Raw genomic sequence first — 19,150 nt, 5'->3', positions numbered from 1 at the left:
TGAGTGGAAATGCCCAAGGAACCAGTCTGTGACCGTGGTGGTTAGTCGTTCAATAGGGTCATAAAATTCAGGCTGAAGTCTATTGCAATTTGTCTATTGCTATTATGAATTTGTGGTTGCAACTGCCCCACAACTTTGTTAAAGGTAACTGAAACAAGAGTCATCGCCTTTCCACATCTACTCTTCCAACCTTTCTTGGCTTTATTAAATTCGCCAGGAAACCAAACAGAAACAACACACACAAAGCAAAACAAGTGGACCCTCCACTGATCCAACTTTTACCTGGGATTATAGATATGCTAAGTATTTGAATTGATCCAATTTTGGAATGTGACTAGACTCTCATTAAATTAGAGAATTATTGGTAAGAAACATGTTTTGTTCCCCAATCTTGTGGATTTCTACTACAAAAAAAATCCATAATTAAACCGTGTGGCCCTTACAACATACGCAAAATTAGATTCTTCCTACCCAAAATACTGAGGAAAAAAAAAAAGACCAAGTAAAAAAGCACACCAATCACTTGTGCTTTCTGAATATTATTGATGTGATAAATCAAGAATAGATCCTTTTTGGTGCTCAATGTCAGTAAAATGAACTCTACAAACATGTTGAGGTTGAATTCTTTTCTAGCTCCTAACTACCAAAAAAAAGTGTCAGAAGACAATAGTGCATGGCTATTTCCTAAAGACCTAAACTCAACCATTGAGGCATCCTTGTGTCCAGGATACTTTTCACCACATACCTTACAAAAGAATCGAAACACGAAGAGCAACATCCTTCCATTAGACTAGTCTGCCCATCTGCGGCTCTATCAGCATCATGAGTACAATTTGGTGGAGCAGGCAGGGCATGCACCTCTCTCTTCTTGTGATCAAGTCCACAAGCAGCTAAGATTGTATGAGTAGAACTCCTGGCAATTTCCTTATAAGTACCATTGTCTGCAACAGAAAGCAATCTGCATCAGAGGATGGACCAATTCAAACCAAGACTAAGTAGTCCATGGGTTAAAAACACACACACACACACAAAAAAGTCCATGGGTGCATCAGAGGAATGCTCATCTAAATATTAGAACTTTTTGGACAAAATAATTTAGCTGCGCATACCTAAATCAACATCTCGGGATAAATTTTTCAAATGGCTTTTGACCAATGATTGCAATTGCTCCTTTGCCATGTAAAATTGGCTCTCCTGTCTAACAGGACATGGGGGCAAATTACCATCTAAAACAACACTGGATCTGCTGAATTGCCGCAGTTCCTCATTACCCAACATAGAATTAATTCCTCCAAGGTAAGGCCATAATGTCAAATTGACACATTCATCCACATTCACAGTAGAAGGAGGATCCTGAATTGCCTGCAGTCTCAAATGGCTTAATCCTGAAGAAACAAAATCCCTACTTTGTGTTGGCGTAGAAGAATTATTCTGTAATCTCTCTTGTAAGAAAGCACAATGTGATGTCTCCATGTCTTGCGCCCTTGTATTTTGTCTGGCTGTTTCCCTGTCCTGGTCAATTTGAGAGTTCAGAAAATCAGTAGCCAAATTGGCGGTTGAAATCCCATCTGTTCTACTTTCTGTAGGATTCATTCTGCTCATAGAAAGGAGATACTGTATTTGGCGATGTATCCAGCGCCTCCCAGATAGAGTTGGTGCCCCAGCTAAAGATGCTGGAGAAGCTGGTGGAACCTCTCCAACAGGAAATCTGGGAGAGTGGGTATTCCCAAATGCTTGAGTTGATGGTGTGCGAGGCGAAACTAGAGAGGGATCCAAACTTCCACCCATTATAACGGGAAATGGTCTACCAAATACATTGTTGCTTGTCATCCTTTGATCCGACAAAGAAACTTGAGCTTGTGAACTTGAGGATCCCAGAGCAAAAGGTCTACAACCTTCACAGTACCAATTACCTTCGGGAACTTGCCACCCAAGACCAACGCAGTAAGTGTGAGCTGATGAATCACAGAGATCGCAGAGTAACATGAGGCCATCGTCCCCACCTTCATGGCACTCTGCACATATTACGTTCTCATATGGATCAAGGTAACTCCTGAGCTCTTCCTCAGATGGTTGATAGACCTGTATAAACAATAACCCCATTTTAAACCAGGATACAGTCAACATTGTCTTGAAGATTTAGCAAAAAGGCATAATACAACAAAATGTAAGCAGAAAAGTCACCTGATCACGCTCAGGAATTTGTATCAACACATCTCTCAAACCAACAACTGCTGACCTAGCAGGCTTAGTGATTGTCTTAAACCTCTGCTTGCACAAAGGGCAACGAGATTCCACTTTCGACCACTCCATAATACAAGTGAAACAGAAATAATGACTACAACAGTCCAATGTTCCCCTCAATCTCCTTTTATCTTCTTCAGAGAAACAGATTCCGCAAACCTGCTTTCCTAACTGACATTTCGCCCCTTCTATCTTCTCTTTACCTTTCCTTCCTAGCAGATTTATTTGTTGCTGTAAATTCCTATCTTCCTGCATTATCTTTGAAGACAGTGAACTCCTCAAATGTGTTCTCAAATTCGGACAAAGTTCACCAGCTTCTCTTATTTGCTCTCTTTCTTCCTCAGATATGGTATACTCATAATCTGAAGATCCTGAAGACACAAAATCAGTATCTGATGATACAGCAAGTTTCCTTTTTCTTCCCCTCAAATTTTTCTTGCTCCCTTTTCTGTCAGCAGGATCATTGTCGAGGAAATCATCATAGTTAACAGCATCATTGTCTACTCGTGCTTTCCTTTTCAACCTACGATTATTTCTTCCTTTCTTAGCCAAAGGTTTCTTCTGAAACACAGTTTTCTTCCTCCTTTTCTGGGATCTAGCAGGGCCCTTTTTCCTCATACCCCGGTTTCTCCCCTTCAGATTAGTAGTCTTTTTTTCCCTTTTCACCCTTGATTCTTCTTCTTCGTCAAAATAATCATCTTGACAGGGTACAAACTCCTCATCATCATCGTCCCCATCTACATCATCATCTTTTTCATCATAAATGTAATCATCGTCACCATCGTCATCTTCCTCTTCATAAGATACCCTCTTTCTCTTTCGAGTTGTTTTATTACCTTCAGCTTTCCCATTTGGCAAAGAACCCTTCTTTGCTCCCAATTTAACAACCTTCTTTACTTTTTTCACTTCCTCCTCCTCCTCCAGCTCCTCCCTGTCAACAAAGCTACCAAAACTCTCTTCAGATGCATCCCCATCTAAGGAATCGCAAAATCCCTCGGAGTTTTCACCAGATACTTCATTTTCTTCATCAGAAACAACATAATCCTCATCCGAATCATCGGATCCGCTGTTATTATCTCCAATTCTTCTCTTAGAAATAGCCTTCCCTCCCCTTCCCATCTATTCTTGCACACAGAAAAACAAAATCCCAAAAGCCCTAATATCAGACTCAGTATGAACTCAGAAAATTATAAACTTAAAAACACAAATATGAAATCAAATTGCATCCATAGAAATCCAATATTCGGGAATTCTTTTCTTCCTTGCTTGGATTACACTCAAAAAGGAAAATTCAATTGACCCAATCTCGCGAAAGAAAACAACCATTTTCAATCATCTCTTCCCACCGATCTGAAAGGTCACAGAAAGCAATAACCCAAAAGGTAAAGCAAAAAACTAAACAAAACCCATTTCACAAAAAACCAATAAATCCTAATTCATTCTACTTGAATTCTCTCAAAAGCTGAAAAAAATCAACATCAGACACCACCTCCGACACTTTAAACTCGCCCAATACAGAATCAATAATTCAAATAGAGGTCATATGTGCAAAAACATCCAAGAAAGTCCCAGAAACTGAAACAATAGATTATTAAGCCACAACTGCCTACCTACCTGTATATATACATCAGATATGAAAACAAAAAGACAAAATCTAGAGAAGGGAAACTTCTGCTGGTACCTGAGAGGAGGAAGAACACCGAAGACAGAAAAATATATCTAAAGATTATTCCTTTCTCTTGTTTCTGATTCTGTTCTTGGTGCTGGCAGTTGCTGCGTTTCCTTGTCCCTTATACGTTCACAGATATGTAATGCATTTTGATATTCGATTAACACTTTCTTATTACAGAGCCTCGAATTTTACGTTTTTTTTTTCTCCCTAATTTAATTTTAAGATCAAATATTGTTTTTTGAAAATACCAATGCGCCCTTCTGTTTTATATGCAACTTTTTTTATTCATTCATTTATTTTGTTTCTAATTGCTGTTTTCTTATTTGGAACATATAGTGATAATTAAAACTTTACCTAGGATAATATATGACATTTTAGATAGGGGTGGCAAAAAAAATCAATTCCGGATCAGACAACATCACGTATTTACGAAATATTTACATTTCCGGACCCTAACCTGAATTGGATTTCAAACGTACTTAATTGACCATACTTGGATTGGTTTAAATTCAGACAAGTAAATTGAACAATAAATTAATCCGGATTATGGTCTGGACAACTAAATTGAACAAGATTTATATGTTTGGACACGAACCCGGTTTTAAACCGAACAAAAATTTTATGTTTGGACCATGATTTCAGACATATAACTTAGTCCAAACTTGGTTTAATCCGGGTCAGACAAATTCGATCATTCGGACAGGACATAGTTTTGACATTCCTAATTTTAGACATAAATAGAAAGGGGTGTTATACTCCTTCTTAACTTAGCCATTTGTGATTATAATTCCATGAGAAGGTTTTTCTAATTAATGGAGGCAATGTTAAGATGCGTTTTTAAAGAACTTAGCAATTAATAGGTAAAATATCATGACTAATTTGATTCACAGAATGAAATTCATGTTATATTGTTGATTTATGATACTAATATGATTGTTTTTGCTTCCTAATTTGTTTGCCAACATAAAAAGAAATTAAAAGTTTTTCTGTTGTTGCCATAATTTTCATTATTGATTTATTGGTACCAAAGACGCCAATTTTATGTCCACTTTGCAGTCGTGTTGGCTAGAAATAAGAACTTAGTTCATCTCGTTAAAATTATTTCCCACTCTCATCTAACGACATGATAAATTGGAATAAAAATTATTATTCTCACATAACGACAGAGTAAGTTGGACAAAAGTTTCCACTCCCACCTAACGACAACATAAGTTGGACAAGAGTCCCCACTCCCTCTCACCTAATAGCAAGATAAGTTTAGACAAATGGTTAAAATAGACAGAGTTATGTGATTACATTAAAAAGAATTCATTCAATTTTTTTAAATTAATTTTTGGGTCATTGTAACAATAAGTTTGTTCTCTTTGATATATATATTTAGGTTCAAAGAATGGATTGAACCTCTTTCAAAATATATGAGACGAATATACGAACTTGCTCCTGCCGGCATAACATGGGCCAAACAGCCCATTTAAGATTGGACTTTTCAGATATGGGTTTGCCCATCCATGGATGGTCTAGGTTAAGTGAACCCACAAATAATATTAGTGGATTGGAATTTGGAATGCTTTTCTTACAATACCTTTTTCAAACCAAGCCTTCAAATAAGATCTGTTTGCAGACTTTTGGTTAACTTGCTATTTTATTGGAACCCCAGAAAACCAACAGATTGCTTTTTTCACTCCAAGAAACAAAGAAAAGAAACAGCAATACCAATAGAATTGGAACATTTGACAAGCACCACCTCTGCCACAATTCATACAGTCATCGTAGGATTGAAGTAAGAATAACAAGGGAACCACCACAGTGAACACATAGCATAATCGACACCCAACAACAACCAATTTTACACAGGGAACAGAAGGTACGCGATGAACTCCCGACTGCCAAACAACGATGCGAAATAAATGACTGATACTAATGCATTTTAGATCAACGCCAGAAAAATTTTAAATCAAGTCAGAGGAATCCATTGGAGCTCAATGCCATAGTTCCATGAATCAATAGGGTCTTCAGGCTTTATATCCACTACAGAAGTATAAGCAGTGCAGCCTCCAATCCTTACTCTAATCCTATGCGCGTTCATGGATCCATCTTTCAAGTAATGGCAACAAAGTGTACCTTTACAGCCACTTCCCTCCCTGGCTTCCTCAAACAGCCTGCAAATGCTGTTTGATGAACAGTTCAATGGAGACAAAAGGATTGACTCAGAGCAGTTCAATAACATGACAGTATTACGACTGGATATGTTGAAAGGCAAGTTATCGTCAAGCCTTAATCCACCTACGCTTACATCAGAAGAGTAACACATGTTTGGGGGTACTTGGGGAGGACTAATAACAAGCTTATAAGTACTTGGATTTATGCTGAGGATCTTATAATAAAGCCCTTCAGCCGACAGGAACTCTAAATTGCCATTGTTGCAATAAATTCTGTACCTAGGATCACCACAGTCATCAGCTGTGCTAAGTGGGTAAGGGATATCAATGCTGCCACATTTAGGACAAGCATCAAGGGCTGACACTTGAGTAACTAAACTGAGCACAATAAAGATTAGAACCATCATCTCTAGTGTTCACAGGAAGAATGAAGGATATCAATGTTGCATGCAAGAAACTAGATACCTATTTATAGCAAGGAATACAGTTATATAATTATATTCATATTCTTAGTGGTTAGATTGACCATTAGAGGAATAAAGAAATGAAATATGATTTTCAAGTCCCACAGAAGTGCACTATCACCCAATCTTGTTTAAGCATGTACCTTCTTTGCTCTGAAAGCAAGAGTAAAAGAGACCATAAAATATACCACTAGCGTCTAAAGAAAAAATTAAATAGTCACCAGGTTTATGTGACCTCCATGAACTTCAACAATGATTAGTCACAAATCAACCATGAAACACCGACATTATTTTCATAGTCACAAATAACATAACATTGGCTGATAGGCCAAAACATCTGAAATTACACCCTCAATAAGTCCTGTGAACAGATCATTTAGGCGAAAGAAAAGCTAGAAGTCTAAACAAATTGATCAAAGTTGTAAGCGTTAGTGGGCATCAGATATATAAAGAAGTGCTATGCATAATAGGACAATCTATGGTGGTGATGTGTAACAATCATAGGACTTGTTCAGTACAATTACTTCTTTGAAATGCATATCAAATAATTCTTAGACAATGCGTGTGCAGAACAATAGAGTAAACAATCTGGCACTCTAATCCCACTTTCCTTCTTTAGAATTTTATAGGCTACCACTTTCCCTTTGAGGGAGCTCCATTTCCTTAAGTGGTCAATTAGTTAATAAAAAATATTGTACAGTAGGAGGTTAAGAGGTCAGACAAACTAAAGTGCTCTATTAGTTAAAAGCATAGTGCCTCTCATTCTAGCATTAGTAAGCCATTAATGTGAGAATGTGGTCACATTTCTCCAGTTAAAAAAGGTTATAAGAGCCAAAGATTGGCAGAAAATAAAGTTAATGAAGCTTAAGCTCGCCACATGTCAACTCCAATTGCTCTGCTATAACCAAAACATCTTTGAAATTTGTGGGAATTGAAAGTTACTTACAAAGATTATTTAAGTTCTTACGCGTTTAATGTATGTGCCATCCTTCAAGTAGGCCGAAACCACCTAGGACCAATCAAACCAATGATCTTTTAGACAACATACATCAGTATGCTCATGGTCTAATAGAAAAGAATCACTTTCAGAATACAGCATTGATTCGGGGATGTATAGCATGGCTAAACTTATTGTGAAATTTCCATTGAAAAAAAACTTACTGTGATAATCCGCTTCCCTGGATTCTTAGTAGGATTCATACTTGGGCAACAACGCAAATGAAGTAAACTAATAGAAAACATGAAAAATATAAACGTTTTATTTCCCTCATGTTTTGGAAAGCACTATTATGATTTTAACAAATGTAGGTCTATGTGAAAACATCCACAAATTGAGAGAGAGAGAGATTACGATGGGCATAATAGGAAGATATAAATTCAACAAGAAAATGGTACAAATTCGAAAACCAAAACAAGTCAAGAATTTTTCTCTAGTCTGATTACAATCATACAAGCTGAAATAATGTTAGTTTCTTACTCTTGTACTCTTGGAGAATGAAATATCCACAAACGACTAAAATAGTCCCTCTCCTGACAGAAAAAGGTGAGAGAATTAGTCTCAATATTTAAAAGTGACGCATCGAAAAACAAAACAACTGCTATAGCAGAAGCACGTTATTTTCTCTAGAATCATATCAACAATAAAATTGCCTTTTTTTTATGGAAAAGGTTTTATTGAAAGCACCAAGAAGGTGCAAACCAGAAATTATTGACAGTAGGAGTCATATTACTAATCAATTTTTCATTATTGATAGACTAGGTATGACAACACATTCATCAATGATAAGAGTCGCGCCCATACACGCTCAACACCCAAGGCCCAACCGACACCCACCCATATGGGCCAACTGTACCCAAGGCCTCCCAGCCCATACTAGAAAACCTTGGGTACTAAGGGAGGCCCATACCTCCCCCCTATAAACAACACCTTAGCTCCCACATCTTCCGATGTGGGACAATCCTATCAATCAATAGCAGATGACGGTAAAAGGTGTAAAAGAATACTTACGGAGATCCTCAAAGGATATGCTATTGACACGTTCTCCAGCTTTTATAAGACGAATCTTTCCTGAATGAAATAAGAAACTAGTAAGTATTTCTATTATGTTCTAGTTGCAGAGCATACTGAAATTCTAGGTTAATGCAACCAATGTCCATCAATATGCTTAAGAATATTATACAAAACAAGATGAGAGCAGCATGCATTCTTCCAAAACTAGATAATTCAAGACTGCATCAAAAGAAACTAGATAATTCCCTTCTTGACCTGAATTAGGCTTCATGGAACAAATTATTAAAAAGATGGCTTTTCTTCTTTTGAAAGCAAGAGATAAATGTTATTACAGTGCACTAAGACAGGTTTACTTTATTGGAATATGAATGGTCAAAAGTTCAAAACAAATATAATTTTGAACAATAGAAGGAGCTTGGCTGAGCCAAAATGAGATATATGTTTAAAATGCCAAGTTTACATCATTTACTAGCAAGATAATTACTACTGTTTGTATTGGAATTACCACTGTCCGAAAGCAGTAGTAATTTACGTATCACCAGAAGAAACTAACAACATATACAACTGCAGTAATTGTTTGCGCATTGCCATAAAAAATTAACAAAATAGCAATAGTAAAGAATAATCAATTGAAGTTAACATACCGTCACGACGAACACATATCTCTGGCACGTTTTTAATTTCTCCATTGATGCTGTCATTGTAAACTCTAGTTTCAATCTCACCCTCAACATAAACTGAAGAGCTGCATCAAGCTCCATTCATCAGTGAAATAATATATAAACAGTTCATTATTTTCTTGAGTATCATGTTAATCAAAATTAAGTTTTCACAAGACAAGGACATGCTACTTTTTTGCAAGCTGCTGAACAGCATAAGCTCCGAGGGGTTCATCATGGACAGCTATTCGATGCCATTGTGCTGGTTTTGGCAAGTCTTTTGCTCCAACAAGTCTTTGGTCGAACATTCCCCCCGTACCAACAGTAAAGATGGTTATAGTTCGGCCATTTCTCAAGATCTTTTGCACAGGAGCTTGCCCAATTTTTCCACAAATAATTGCCTGCATAAAACCGCTAAGATTTTCATTAAATATAAGGAGCGCAACATAGAAACAATAGGCAACTTAAAGCTCAAACATGAAAGAATCAGATCATATGTCAAGGTATTAAATTAAATTTTAACAAAAACAACTAGCAACTCAAACCCACATGGCCACATCCTATATCGGAATGAGTACTCAAACCCATATCCATGATACACTCAAGAACAAGAAAAGGCGACAATTCCCCTTTCCTGATTTAATTCAGTTAAGAAACCAAACAAATTTTGGTCAAATTCCAATCACATCTCTCTCTACCTCTACGCAATTGAGCATGCAGCAAATCCTCTTCCATATAGAAAGAAGGCAAGGACTGGCAGAAAATCAAGACGCAAAAAAAAAAGAAGGAATCTTGTTGTTATCTCCTTTCTGTTGCTACTCGCCTACTCTCTTTTCTTTTTTAAAATATTCAATACCAAACACATAATATGCCATATTTTTCATTCTTTCCAGATTCCGGATCTTGACTTAAAAAGAGCATCTTTCCTGCTGCCGTGTTGGTGCAGTCATTGCTGCCTACGTATAATCAATCCCAAGTTCAATTGAGCCAAGTATTCAAATAAGCTTAGCCAACAGAAAATACTCTTTATTAAGTCCAAAATGGAGGAAATTTTAAAGTTAAATCATAGGGTCATTTCTCTCCCAAATCATCTTAGCAGACAGCAGGACATATGAAAATGTCACCGCAACCAGTGAAGACATACTAGTCTCCATTTATAGGTTCATTCTCAAGGACAGGCCCTTATAGGAAACATTAATAATCACTGTCAACTTTGACAAAACATATTCAAATTTAAAGTTTCAAGAGTTCTTTCTAATAAAACAGAAGACACAAACCAGCGTTTCGGTTTACTCCAAACGTAACATAAACATCCATGAAATGTAGAATACAATGATATACCTTATGCACACCTCGAAATCCCCAACCACGTCTGGGATTCACGCTTTGAGGCTCCAATTCTGGCTTCCCGCCAATAATATCATCCAACTCCTCTTCCAGTACATCATTTTTCCCATCATCATTGTTACTCTCCATCGACGAAGTTGAATAACATGGTTTTGAGTTCCCTTGCGAGCCTGGCACTCCAAGCATACAAAAAATCGAATTCAATTATAAAATCAACAAATACATTCAGATAATCTCTCATATATACACTCCTATCATTATGTGGTACTGCCCGCCAATTGTTCGAGAAAATTCCGCTATATAGGCACGTACATAATGATGGAGATGGGAGAGAGAAAGAGAGAGGAATTGAGACGAAGAAAAACCTAGTGCAGAGAATGGCCTAGTAGAAGTAGAGACTCTTAAAACCTTTGCAATCCTCACAGCTATCGAACTCATTTTCAGGCACCGAAACTCACTGTCAAAGAGAGCCAAAGGGGAGAAGGAGGGTTTTAGAAGCTTAATTTTGTAGGGCACACTATTTTGGGCCGGGCCGGTCCGGGCCGTAATGTATGCTGTTATGGATATCTTTGGGCCCACTTGGTTATGATTTGGTCTTGGTGGCCCGATTAATCAGACCGTGCACAGCCTGCCACTATATATCTTGTACAATTGCAACATTTCTTTAAAGGTGTAAACAATCCGTTATGATCAATTTTTTTTACCAATATACCAGTTATTGACAATTACTTAAATCAATTTATTTTCAAAAATAATCGATCAATCCATAGATTAAACGATCCATTTGATTTCTACAAAAATTTGAACACCCTTAATTGCCCTCCATCATACTCGGGATATATATTCCCAAAGCCATAAGCACAAGAACAACATTGCCCCCAACGGTGTATTATGAAACCTGCATGTGTTTCACAAAATGCTGCTCACAAACAAATTTTGACAATAACAGCACATGCAACGTCCATAAAGACTTGTACTCTAAAGTAGAAATAGTAGTTTACCATGAACTTTCTTAGCATTTATTTGTAGCTTGAATCACAAGGAATATATTCCAACAACGCAAAAAGAATAATCCTAACAGATTTTCACAAGGGAAAAAGAGATTAAACAATTCCCTCTCAAGCTCAAGCCTGACCAAAAAACATACTATGAATATTTCTCAGGCCGGCCGGACTGACTGACTATAACTCTGCCATTCACTTTCATGTCTTCATCGCTAATTATTCCTCGGGTTCCCAGACAAGTTCTACTTCAATCGTCAAACACGACAGCCACCTAGACAAACAGAACAAAAATCTGCAAAACTAATGTGATCAGCGGTCACGAGGAGCACCCCTGGATGATGACCAACCCTTGCTACCGTATGATGGTTTACGGTCATCGCTGCGCCATCTATCACTGGATTGTGGGGGACGATCATCTGACCGGCTGCCCCATCGATCAGGTTCTGGAGGTGGGGCCTGCCCTCCACCATCAACTCTTTCCCGCCGGAACCTAGGCACGTATTTTCCAGGACCGGGCGCAGGAGCAGCCACAGGAGTAGAAGAAGCAGCAGCAGCAGCAGCTCCAGTTTCCAGTGGACGGGACTCGGAGAACCTCGAAGGCCCATCAGTCGATCTTCCCAAGAGAGCTTCCTTCCTAAGCCTCTCTTTTTCCTCCAGCTCCAGGTCTCTTTGCTTCTGCCTTTTAAAAATCTCCTCCAACTTAGCCTGGCGTTCAGCCTCTTCCTTCTTCTGTCTCTCAGCCTCTGCGCATTCCAAAGTACAGCACATCAATAAAATATGTTAAGAGGACAGTCATAGGAACCATCCAGGGAAAGAAATACTCCACCACTAAACAAAGGACGATCACAGACAAATCATAATAGTTCCTGCATTATTAAAAAAGCTAACTTGGCATTGTCAGAGCAAGAATCTAAAAAATAATATCTTGGACTAATAGTTGTTGCCAGAAGTTGGGGACTAGGGAGAATGTGTCTCTGACAATCAGCAATGAAAATTATTTATTCCAAGAATCTCAAGGAGTACCACAGTAAAGTACCAGAAACGATAATGAAAATTGAAAAGAAATATGGGAAACCTCTGAATAAAGTTCTCATGCAATATAATAAATAGTGCTTTATAAATGACTGACCTTCAAATTTGCGAGCTTCCTCCTCTTCACGCAGCTTTTTCAGCCTCTCTTCTTCAGTTCTCACGAAGAATATTCTCTTTCTCATAGCCTCCCTCTCTTGCTTTCGAGCCTGTAAGATTTGATTGATTCTTTCCTCCCTCTCCACCCTTCGTTGATCAAACTCAGCTTGACGACGACTTATAACTCTTTCCTCAAAAATCAACTGTAAACAGCAACGGAAAAGGCTAACTTTGTAAATCAACGAAATGCCCACAAACCAAACCACCCATAAAAACTTTTAAAAAAAAGGCATAACTCTAAAGGGAAAGATGCAACAAGATCAGATATCTGCGGGGTGAGACTGAAGTGTTCATCCAAAACGGATACAGACCTTATTGTCCAGCATACGTGCCAGTCTATTCTTTTCCCCAAGGTCCCCATCGTGCCGCTGTCTGCTCGTTTCAATCTCTTGCTGCAGAGTAGTTAGAGTCACCAATTTTTTTAATTGGAAGTTATGAGTCAACATTACATATTGAAGAGCAGATATAACCTAAAATATAAATGCGGTGAACCAAATCCAAGAAGAAATATGGCATTGAAATGAATGAAGCACAACCCGCTGAGATATAGGGTAACTTCTAAATAAATTCAGATGGAACGGTGAAGATATTTAAACTATTAAAATTGCAAATTGACACAATATGATAAATGTTGAAGGAATACACACATTCTGCTCCTGTTGATGAAGCATCTTCTCTTCCACCAATCGTCTTTGGAAAGCAGCTTCTATTAAAGGAGCTGCCTCCTCTCTTTTGGCTCTTTCCAAATAATCCATTGTCTTAGCCAATTTCTGTAATTTCTTCTCCATTTCTTGCCTCTCTCTGAGCTGCTCATTCAAAGCCCGCTCCATCAGAGTTTGCTTTGTCACCTTTTCCTGCACACATGCACCTGTTAAAAATTGACCTTGAAAATTGAAATAGATAAGATCACACCAAAAAATTGAACTCACCCCTTCCAAGATTGGCTTCTTTTTCCCCTTGCTTTTACTTCGCTTCTCAGCTTCCTCGAGTAATGCTTGGGCTTCTTCATGTTCCCGCTCTTCTATCTCCCTACGAATTCTTTGATTCTTCCTTTGCTCATATTCTGCAGCAAGCCTCTTCTGCTCTGCCTCTTCAGTTATCTTCTGAAGTTTTAGTCTCCTCGACTCCTCTTCACGCTCCTTAAAAGACAAATCAGTAAAAAAATGTTTAATTTTATTCCATTTTCAATCAATGAGCAGCTGCAAGCAATATTTCTAGGAACTATTCAAATGAAAATACCATTTCCAAAAGTTGACGTTCTTGCTCTTCCTTCCTTTTCTCAATGATGGATTTCCGAGCAAGAAGTCTCTTGTGCTCCTTCTCCACTACTTCTCCCAAAGTAGGTATAATTTCACCAAGTTTTGATGCCTTCTGAACTGGAGGATAGATCACGCCTCTTGCTTTATTCAAGGATTCTGCAAAATGAGTCAAATGATCCCGCAGCCCTTCGGATTCTAGACCCTGAAGTAGACAACCCAATCTAAATCATCAAAATATGCATGTAGCTACCATGACAAGAAGGATGCGTATGTATACTTTGGTTATATTAGAATACAATTCGACCCAGTAAGAGGGGAGAAGATGTGGAGGCGAGAGTGAGTTCAGCACTGAAAAACATGTGTATCTTATAGCATCCGCCCTTTACATTCATACTTTCTAGCTCGTAAAAAATAACGACATAAAAAGGGCAGAAAATCATAAGAGACTATCCCTCAATAAAGAGATTGATGACAAATGCAAGTGATTGCTCAACTAACTTCAGAATATGTAACCTATAGGCCATACCATTCCACTATTTATTGCATGAAGAATGGAAAATCAATATAGCAAGCATAAGAGCTAGAATATGAGGCGCTTACAGTTTTCTATATTCTATATAAATTAGCCAGCAAAAAAGGTTATAGGTTTATCTGCTTTTCATGACATTCATAAACATGCATAAAGAGAATGAAAGTGGTGACTTACCGGGTGACCAAATGTCACAACACCCTTAATATGATCAATTTTCATAGCTATGAAGTTATTTTTTACAGCATCAACAGAGATTTTCTCCACAACATAAAAATCGGAAAAGGGGATCATCTGAGATAAACTCTCAATTTTCATGGTCTGGTACACCCGAGAAACCTGCAAAGCATAAAGATATTTTCAACCATCAGGGAAAAAAAGATTCCTAATAACGAATACCATAATAATCATAGAAGGTAAAAATGGTAAACACCACCCGTGCACGAGGATCCCACAATGGATGGGGCCAAGACAGGCAAAATGTACAGAGCCTTACCCCCACATAATATGTGGAGAGATACAGGAATTAAACATGTGACCTCTAGGTTGCACTCCTACAACTCTACCACTAGGCCACATGTTCGCATGTGTTCATAATCAAAGAAGATGCAATGAAAAAAAAGACTGAACCTGCTGAAGCAACCTCAAAGTAGCCAGCTTTTCAAGGGCAGGAAGATATTGAGAAAGTTGCACCTCAGGTATAGATGACGCCGATGCAAGCTTACCCCCAAGTTTCGATATTTTGGCCAATAAGGGTTGGATCTTAGATGCAAGATCTAGAGGAAGAAATTCATGCTCTAGAAGGTGGTAAAGATCTTTTACTTCTTGTGTTGCACAACTCATCACCCCTTTAGTGACCTGAAAAACAACACCAAAATCAGACAACGTCAGGCACAAGCTACATAACAATAATATATGACATCCTACAAGGAAAAATTACAAACTGCCAAAACCTTTCGACTCCTCATGGTTTGTTTATAATTGGTCTTATGATGGATCCCACCTCATATTTGCTTCAAATAGTAAAGTAATCTTTCTATTTCTTTGATGGTCATGGCATCCAAATAAACTCTAGCTAATCGTGGATGCTAAAACATTAAAAGATAAAAAATTTCAGAATATACAGGTTCCCAGATAAACTGGGCATTTAACTGCAAATTCGAAACATTATCTTGAGTTTCATACAACTTCTTTCTTTTTAAAAATGAAACTAAGTACGTGATATGATCATAAGTTTTTTTAATCTTTTGGTAGAAAACAAAAATCCTCTCTTCACGGCAAATAATTTTATCCAGTGAGAAAGTCTTATGCCTCATGGTAGCCAGCTTCTTACACTTGCACAATTTTGACTATTACAATCTGAAGTAAATGGACAACTCACAGTTCACAAGGTAAAACTAAGAAAAGAGGAAAGGTTAACAATGAAGAAATGAATCTACTTCTTGAATGATTAATACTTTGAAACACTTATCCACAAGTTGCTCAAGAAGAGCATAGAGATAAGGGTAGAGCAAATAAAATAAAAAAAGTAAAATGAGCATTCAAACTCACCAATTCTGAGAGGAGCGACGACCGGGACAGCTGGAAAAGGGAGACAAGGAGTCAGACAAAAAAACAGCATTTTATGATGATAATAATAATAACATGGCGACGATGATAATGCATTACCACTTCTCGCTTCTCAAGTTTTGGGTCTAGATTGAATCCTATGAGATTTGCCATCCGCAAGTTGCGCTCTTTCTCATTTTCAAGTTCCAAATGGGAGGCACCACGGGTTTTATCGTAGGGGATCACAGCAAGCACAGCCAAAACAACAGATGATGCAATCATTTGAAGATCTTTCTGGCTCAAGTTCTTATTAAAGCTTTTCTGAAGTGTGAACAGCTTCAACCATGCATATGCATGATAAAGATGGCTAGATGAAATCCAGAATATTTCCGTAAGCTTCGCATAATAAACCACCATCAGGGATGCCTTGGGGGTTTTCTTAACCATGCACATCAACCCATGAATATCCTCTACAGAGCGAAAAGCTTCCTGCAGAAACAAAGGATTGTGACAAAGTCTCTCTAAAGAAATAAATGGTTGGTATATCTACAATTTTTGTTTAGATACCTGCCACAGTTCGAGTTCAGTAGCAATTTTCAGCTGCTCAAATCTTGTATCAAGGTATAGTTGCAAGCTCTCTGGAGAAGACAAGTCAGGTCGGTCCCTTTGGTCTCTGTACTTGTTAAGGTTTGCTAGATGATTCCTGATTATTTCACATAACCTCCGGAATTCTGTTGTACGTTTGTACTGCTTGCAGAACTGGAAGGCTCGGTGTGCTGTCATCTGCAAAAGAAAAGACCAATCAGCTGTCCATTTTTCTTACATTATATAAATTCCTCAATTTCTAAATATCAACTTGTAGATGACGAGTTTTGATACAGACAACACCATTACCAGAACAGACAAATTGACAAAATACTTGACTACGAGCCATCGTCGAGAAAACAGAAGGAATAAGGTACCAAATTTCTCAACAGAAACAACAATATAATAATGAAGATAATGGTAACACGAAATACAATACTCTTGAGAGAAAAAAAATTGTAGCCCAAATGCCCAATACTGTTACAATTATGACCTGTCACTTACATGTAATACCAATTTATTTTCTCAACTATTTCAAACCAAATACCGAGGTCCCAAAACTTGTCTGGGGATAAGGTTTTAAGAGGAGCAGGCTGTGTAGAGCCCTTTAGGCCTTTACAGCATCTGCAGAACCACAATTCAGAGCATTCCAACAAAACACAGATTTACGTGATAATTTGTGCAAAATCCCTTTACACCCTAAAACGTGTAAAGTTACACAGAGGATCTTCATAATGAAGTTCAAAGGCATTTAGATTTGTGAATGCTAAAAAGAGGGAGAAAAAATGCATTAAATGGGAAATACCGCATATAGTGCCTCCAGCTTTGAGTTGTTTCGTAATATTTCAAGCACCGTTCTATAGGTCTCCCACAAAAACTTGAACCATGGAGTAACAAGTTCACGATCAGACCTATCTTTTCCCTTTTCTCCACTAACATAACTCAGCATAAGATCTTCAGGCCTTTTATCTGCTTCAAGGTCGTCAACATCAAGAGCTTCTTCTAGGGCTTGAGCTTGGCTACGGGCCTGCTCGGCTTTCTCAGTGGAGAGATGCATAAAGTGCTTGATGACTTCCTCCAGAGAGTTAACATTCACTTGTTGGCACACAATGCGGTACTGAATCAAACCATCCTTGGCGAACCTACCCCTCCGCATATCAACGCAAAGCTCCACATACTTGAACATAATCCTTTCAAGTGTCTTTTGCCAAGCACGGTATCTCTTTGAGGTGATTATATCATGCAGAGCTTGTAATGCATCTTGCTTTTGCCCAACATTTATTAACTCTGCATCAATGAGCTATCAAAGTAAGTTCAGAATGAAAAATGAAACCAGAAAGGGGACGAATGAATGCATGTTGGCCTTTGTTAACTAGGACCACCTCCCCTACATGTAGAGCAGACTACAAAAAATTCTAAATATTCGAGAAGAGAAAAGGGAAGGAAGAAGCAGCCTTGAATGAACTGCATTGTTTGCTCAAATTAAATCCTAAACCAACCCTAGTAACAAAGACTCGGGCTTCTAGTCATCAAACTAGAGGACACCAAAATTCATATAAAGAAATAAGAAAGCAATAAAGGTTAGTAATATCCCGTCACCTTCTGCGCGCTTTAACGCGTTCTCTGGCTTCACAAAAGTTGACATGATTCAATGAGATCTCAACCCTGCCTCCAGAACAGAACAACGATCATGTTAGAAATCAAGCAAACATATAGTTATCCATACACAACAAATAAAATATTCAACTATGGAAGTTAAGCATAAGAAAATATAAAAAAAAAATCAAAAAAGAAAATCTACTAAATTTATGTTGCGAATTCTCTCAATATCAATCAGATTTTCGAAAAGCCAAAAAAATAAAGAACTAAGCATATAACTAAGTATCTCAATCATGCATCTACATTAATAAGAACTCAAAAACTTTCCGTCCAAACAGAAAAATTGATCCAGCCAGATCGAGCGACCACATCACTCTTTAGCGAGCAATAAGCAAATCGGACACTGTATCACTGCCCTTGAAGATATTTACACCGAATTTCCAATTTGCAGCAAAAAAAAAATTCCACCATGCCCTCAATCAAACAGTCACGAACCCTAGATCTACGAAACATAAATTGATTGGACAATCAAATTAGACAAAGCATTAATACGGCCCAAAATCCTACACACATATAGATACAGTTGGAGAAAGATGTAATTCAAATGTGAGTGTAAAAGAGAGGTTCGACAGGCATGACGAATTGAAGCGAGCACCTCAGACACAGCTCCCAGCGGGCGCCCCACGTCTATGTTGCAGCTCTAGAAGACAAGACGACGATAACGGAGAAGCCTAGGGTTTTAGTGTATTTTCGCAAAACAAGACACAGAGCTGATATGTATATGTCGAGTCACGAGTGTAGAAGTTGGGGGTCTCAGTTTTAACTGAATCTCGGTCTCCACACAATGCAAGGAAAATAAAATCCAACTGGCCCGAGACATGT

The 19,150-nt window shown here is 38.0% G+C and overlaps 4 protein-coding genes across 8 annotated transcripts; all 4 read right to left on the bottom strand.

Moving 5' to 3' along the window:
- Nucleotides 1-503: 503 nt before the first annotated feature.
- Nucleotides 504-4,083, bottom strand: LOC120010117. Its single transcript, XM_038860821.1, has 4 exons — nt 3,926-4,083; nt 2,185-3,363; nt 1,110-2,082; nt 504-941 (listed from the first exon to the last, which is right to left on the bottom strand). The coding sequence occupies exons 2-4, from the start codon at nt 3,361-3,363 to the stop codon at nt 685-687; spliced, it is 2,409 nt and encodes an 802-aa protein (XP_038716749.1). The 5' UTR covers nt 3,926-4,083; the 3' UTR covers nt 504-684.
- A 1,524-nt stretch (nt 4,084-5,607) lies between these two features.
- LOC120010374 (wall-associated receptor kinase-like 20) lies at nt 5,608-7,246 on the bottom strand. Its single transcript, XM_038861149.1, has one exon. The coding sequence runs from the start codon at nt 6,480-6,482 to the stop codon at nt 5,871-5,873; it is 612 nt and encodes a 203-aa protein (XP_038717077.1). The 5' UTR covers nt 6,483-7,246; the 3' UTR covers nt 5,608-5,870.
- On the bottom strand, nt 5,969-11,058 carry LOC120010372 (single-stranded DNA-binding protein, mitochondrial-like). 4 transcript variants are annotated; one of them, XR_005470869.1, is made up of 8 exons: nt 10,922-11,058; nt 10,551-10,726; nt 9,402-9,610; nt 9,195-9,295; nt 8,548-8,607; nt 8,017-8,069; nt 7,486-7,548; nt 5,969-6,084 (listed from the first exon to the last, which is right to left on the bottom strand). XR_005470869.1 is itself a non-coding variant. In XM_038861148.1 (7 exons), exons 1-6 carry the CDS (start codon nt 10,992-10,994, stop codon nt 8,053-8,055), a joined length of 636 nt encoding a protein of 211 aa, XP_038717076.1. In that variant the 5' UTR covers nt 10,995-11,058; the 3' UTR covers nt 5,973-6,084; nt 8,017-8,052. The 4 variants fall into 4 exon arrangements, 3 of the variants coding, with proteins under 3 accessions (XP_038717076.1, XP_038717075.1, XP_038717074.1); XM_038861148.1 differs by lacking the exon at nt 7,486-7,548 and having other exon boundaries at nt 5,973-6,084; XM_038861147.1 differs by lacking the exon at nt 5,969-6,084 and having other exon boundaries at nt 7,389-7,548.
- Nucleotides 11,059-11,511: 453 nt separating this feature from the next.
- Nucleotides 11,512-19,028, bottom strand: LOC120010967 (eukaryotic translation initiation factor 3 subunit A-like). Of its 2 annotated transcripts, XM_038861938.1 has the most exons (14): nt 18,924-19,028; nt 18,269-18,334; nt 17,475-17,956; nt 16,652-16,867; nt 16,205-16,573; nt 16,088-16,117; nt 15,167-15,394; nt 14,714-14,875; nt 13,988-14,209; nt 13,678-13,887; nt 13,396-13,602; nt 13,060-13,140; nt 12,690-12,891; nt 11,512-12,303 (listed from the first exon to the last, which is right to left on the bottom strand). In XM_038861938.1, exons 2-14 carry the CDS (start codon nt 18,312-18,314, stop codon nt 11,870-11,872), a joined length of 2,889 nt encoding a protein of 962 aa, XP_038717866.1. In that variant the 5' UTR covers nt 18,315-18,334; nt 18,924-19,028; the 3' UTR covers nt 11,512-11,869. The 2 variants fall into 2 exon arrangements, with proteins under 2 accessions (XP_038717866.1, XP_038717865.1); XM_038861937.1 differs by lacking the exon at nt 18,924-19,028 and having other exon boundaries at nt 18,269-18,907.
- Nucleotides 19,029-19,150: the final 122 nt, after the last annotated feature.

The sequence above is a fragment of the Tripterygium wilfordii genome, chromosome 12 (assembly GCF_013401445.1).
Source record: "Tripterygium wilfordii isolate XIE 37 chromosome 12, ASM1340144v1, whole genome shotgun sequence".
Lineage (NCBI taxonomy): Eukaryota > Viridiplantae > Streptophyta > Magnoliopsida > Celastrales > Celastraceae > Tripterygium > Tripterygium wilfordii.
The sequence above is the reverse complement of the archived record's forward strand: the minus strand, read 5'-3'. Positions and strand labels throughout refer to the sequence as shown.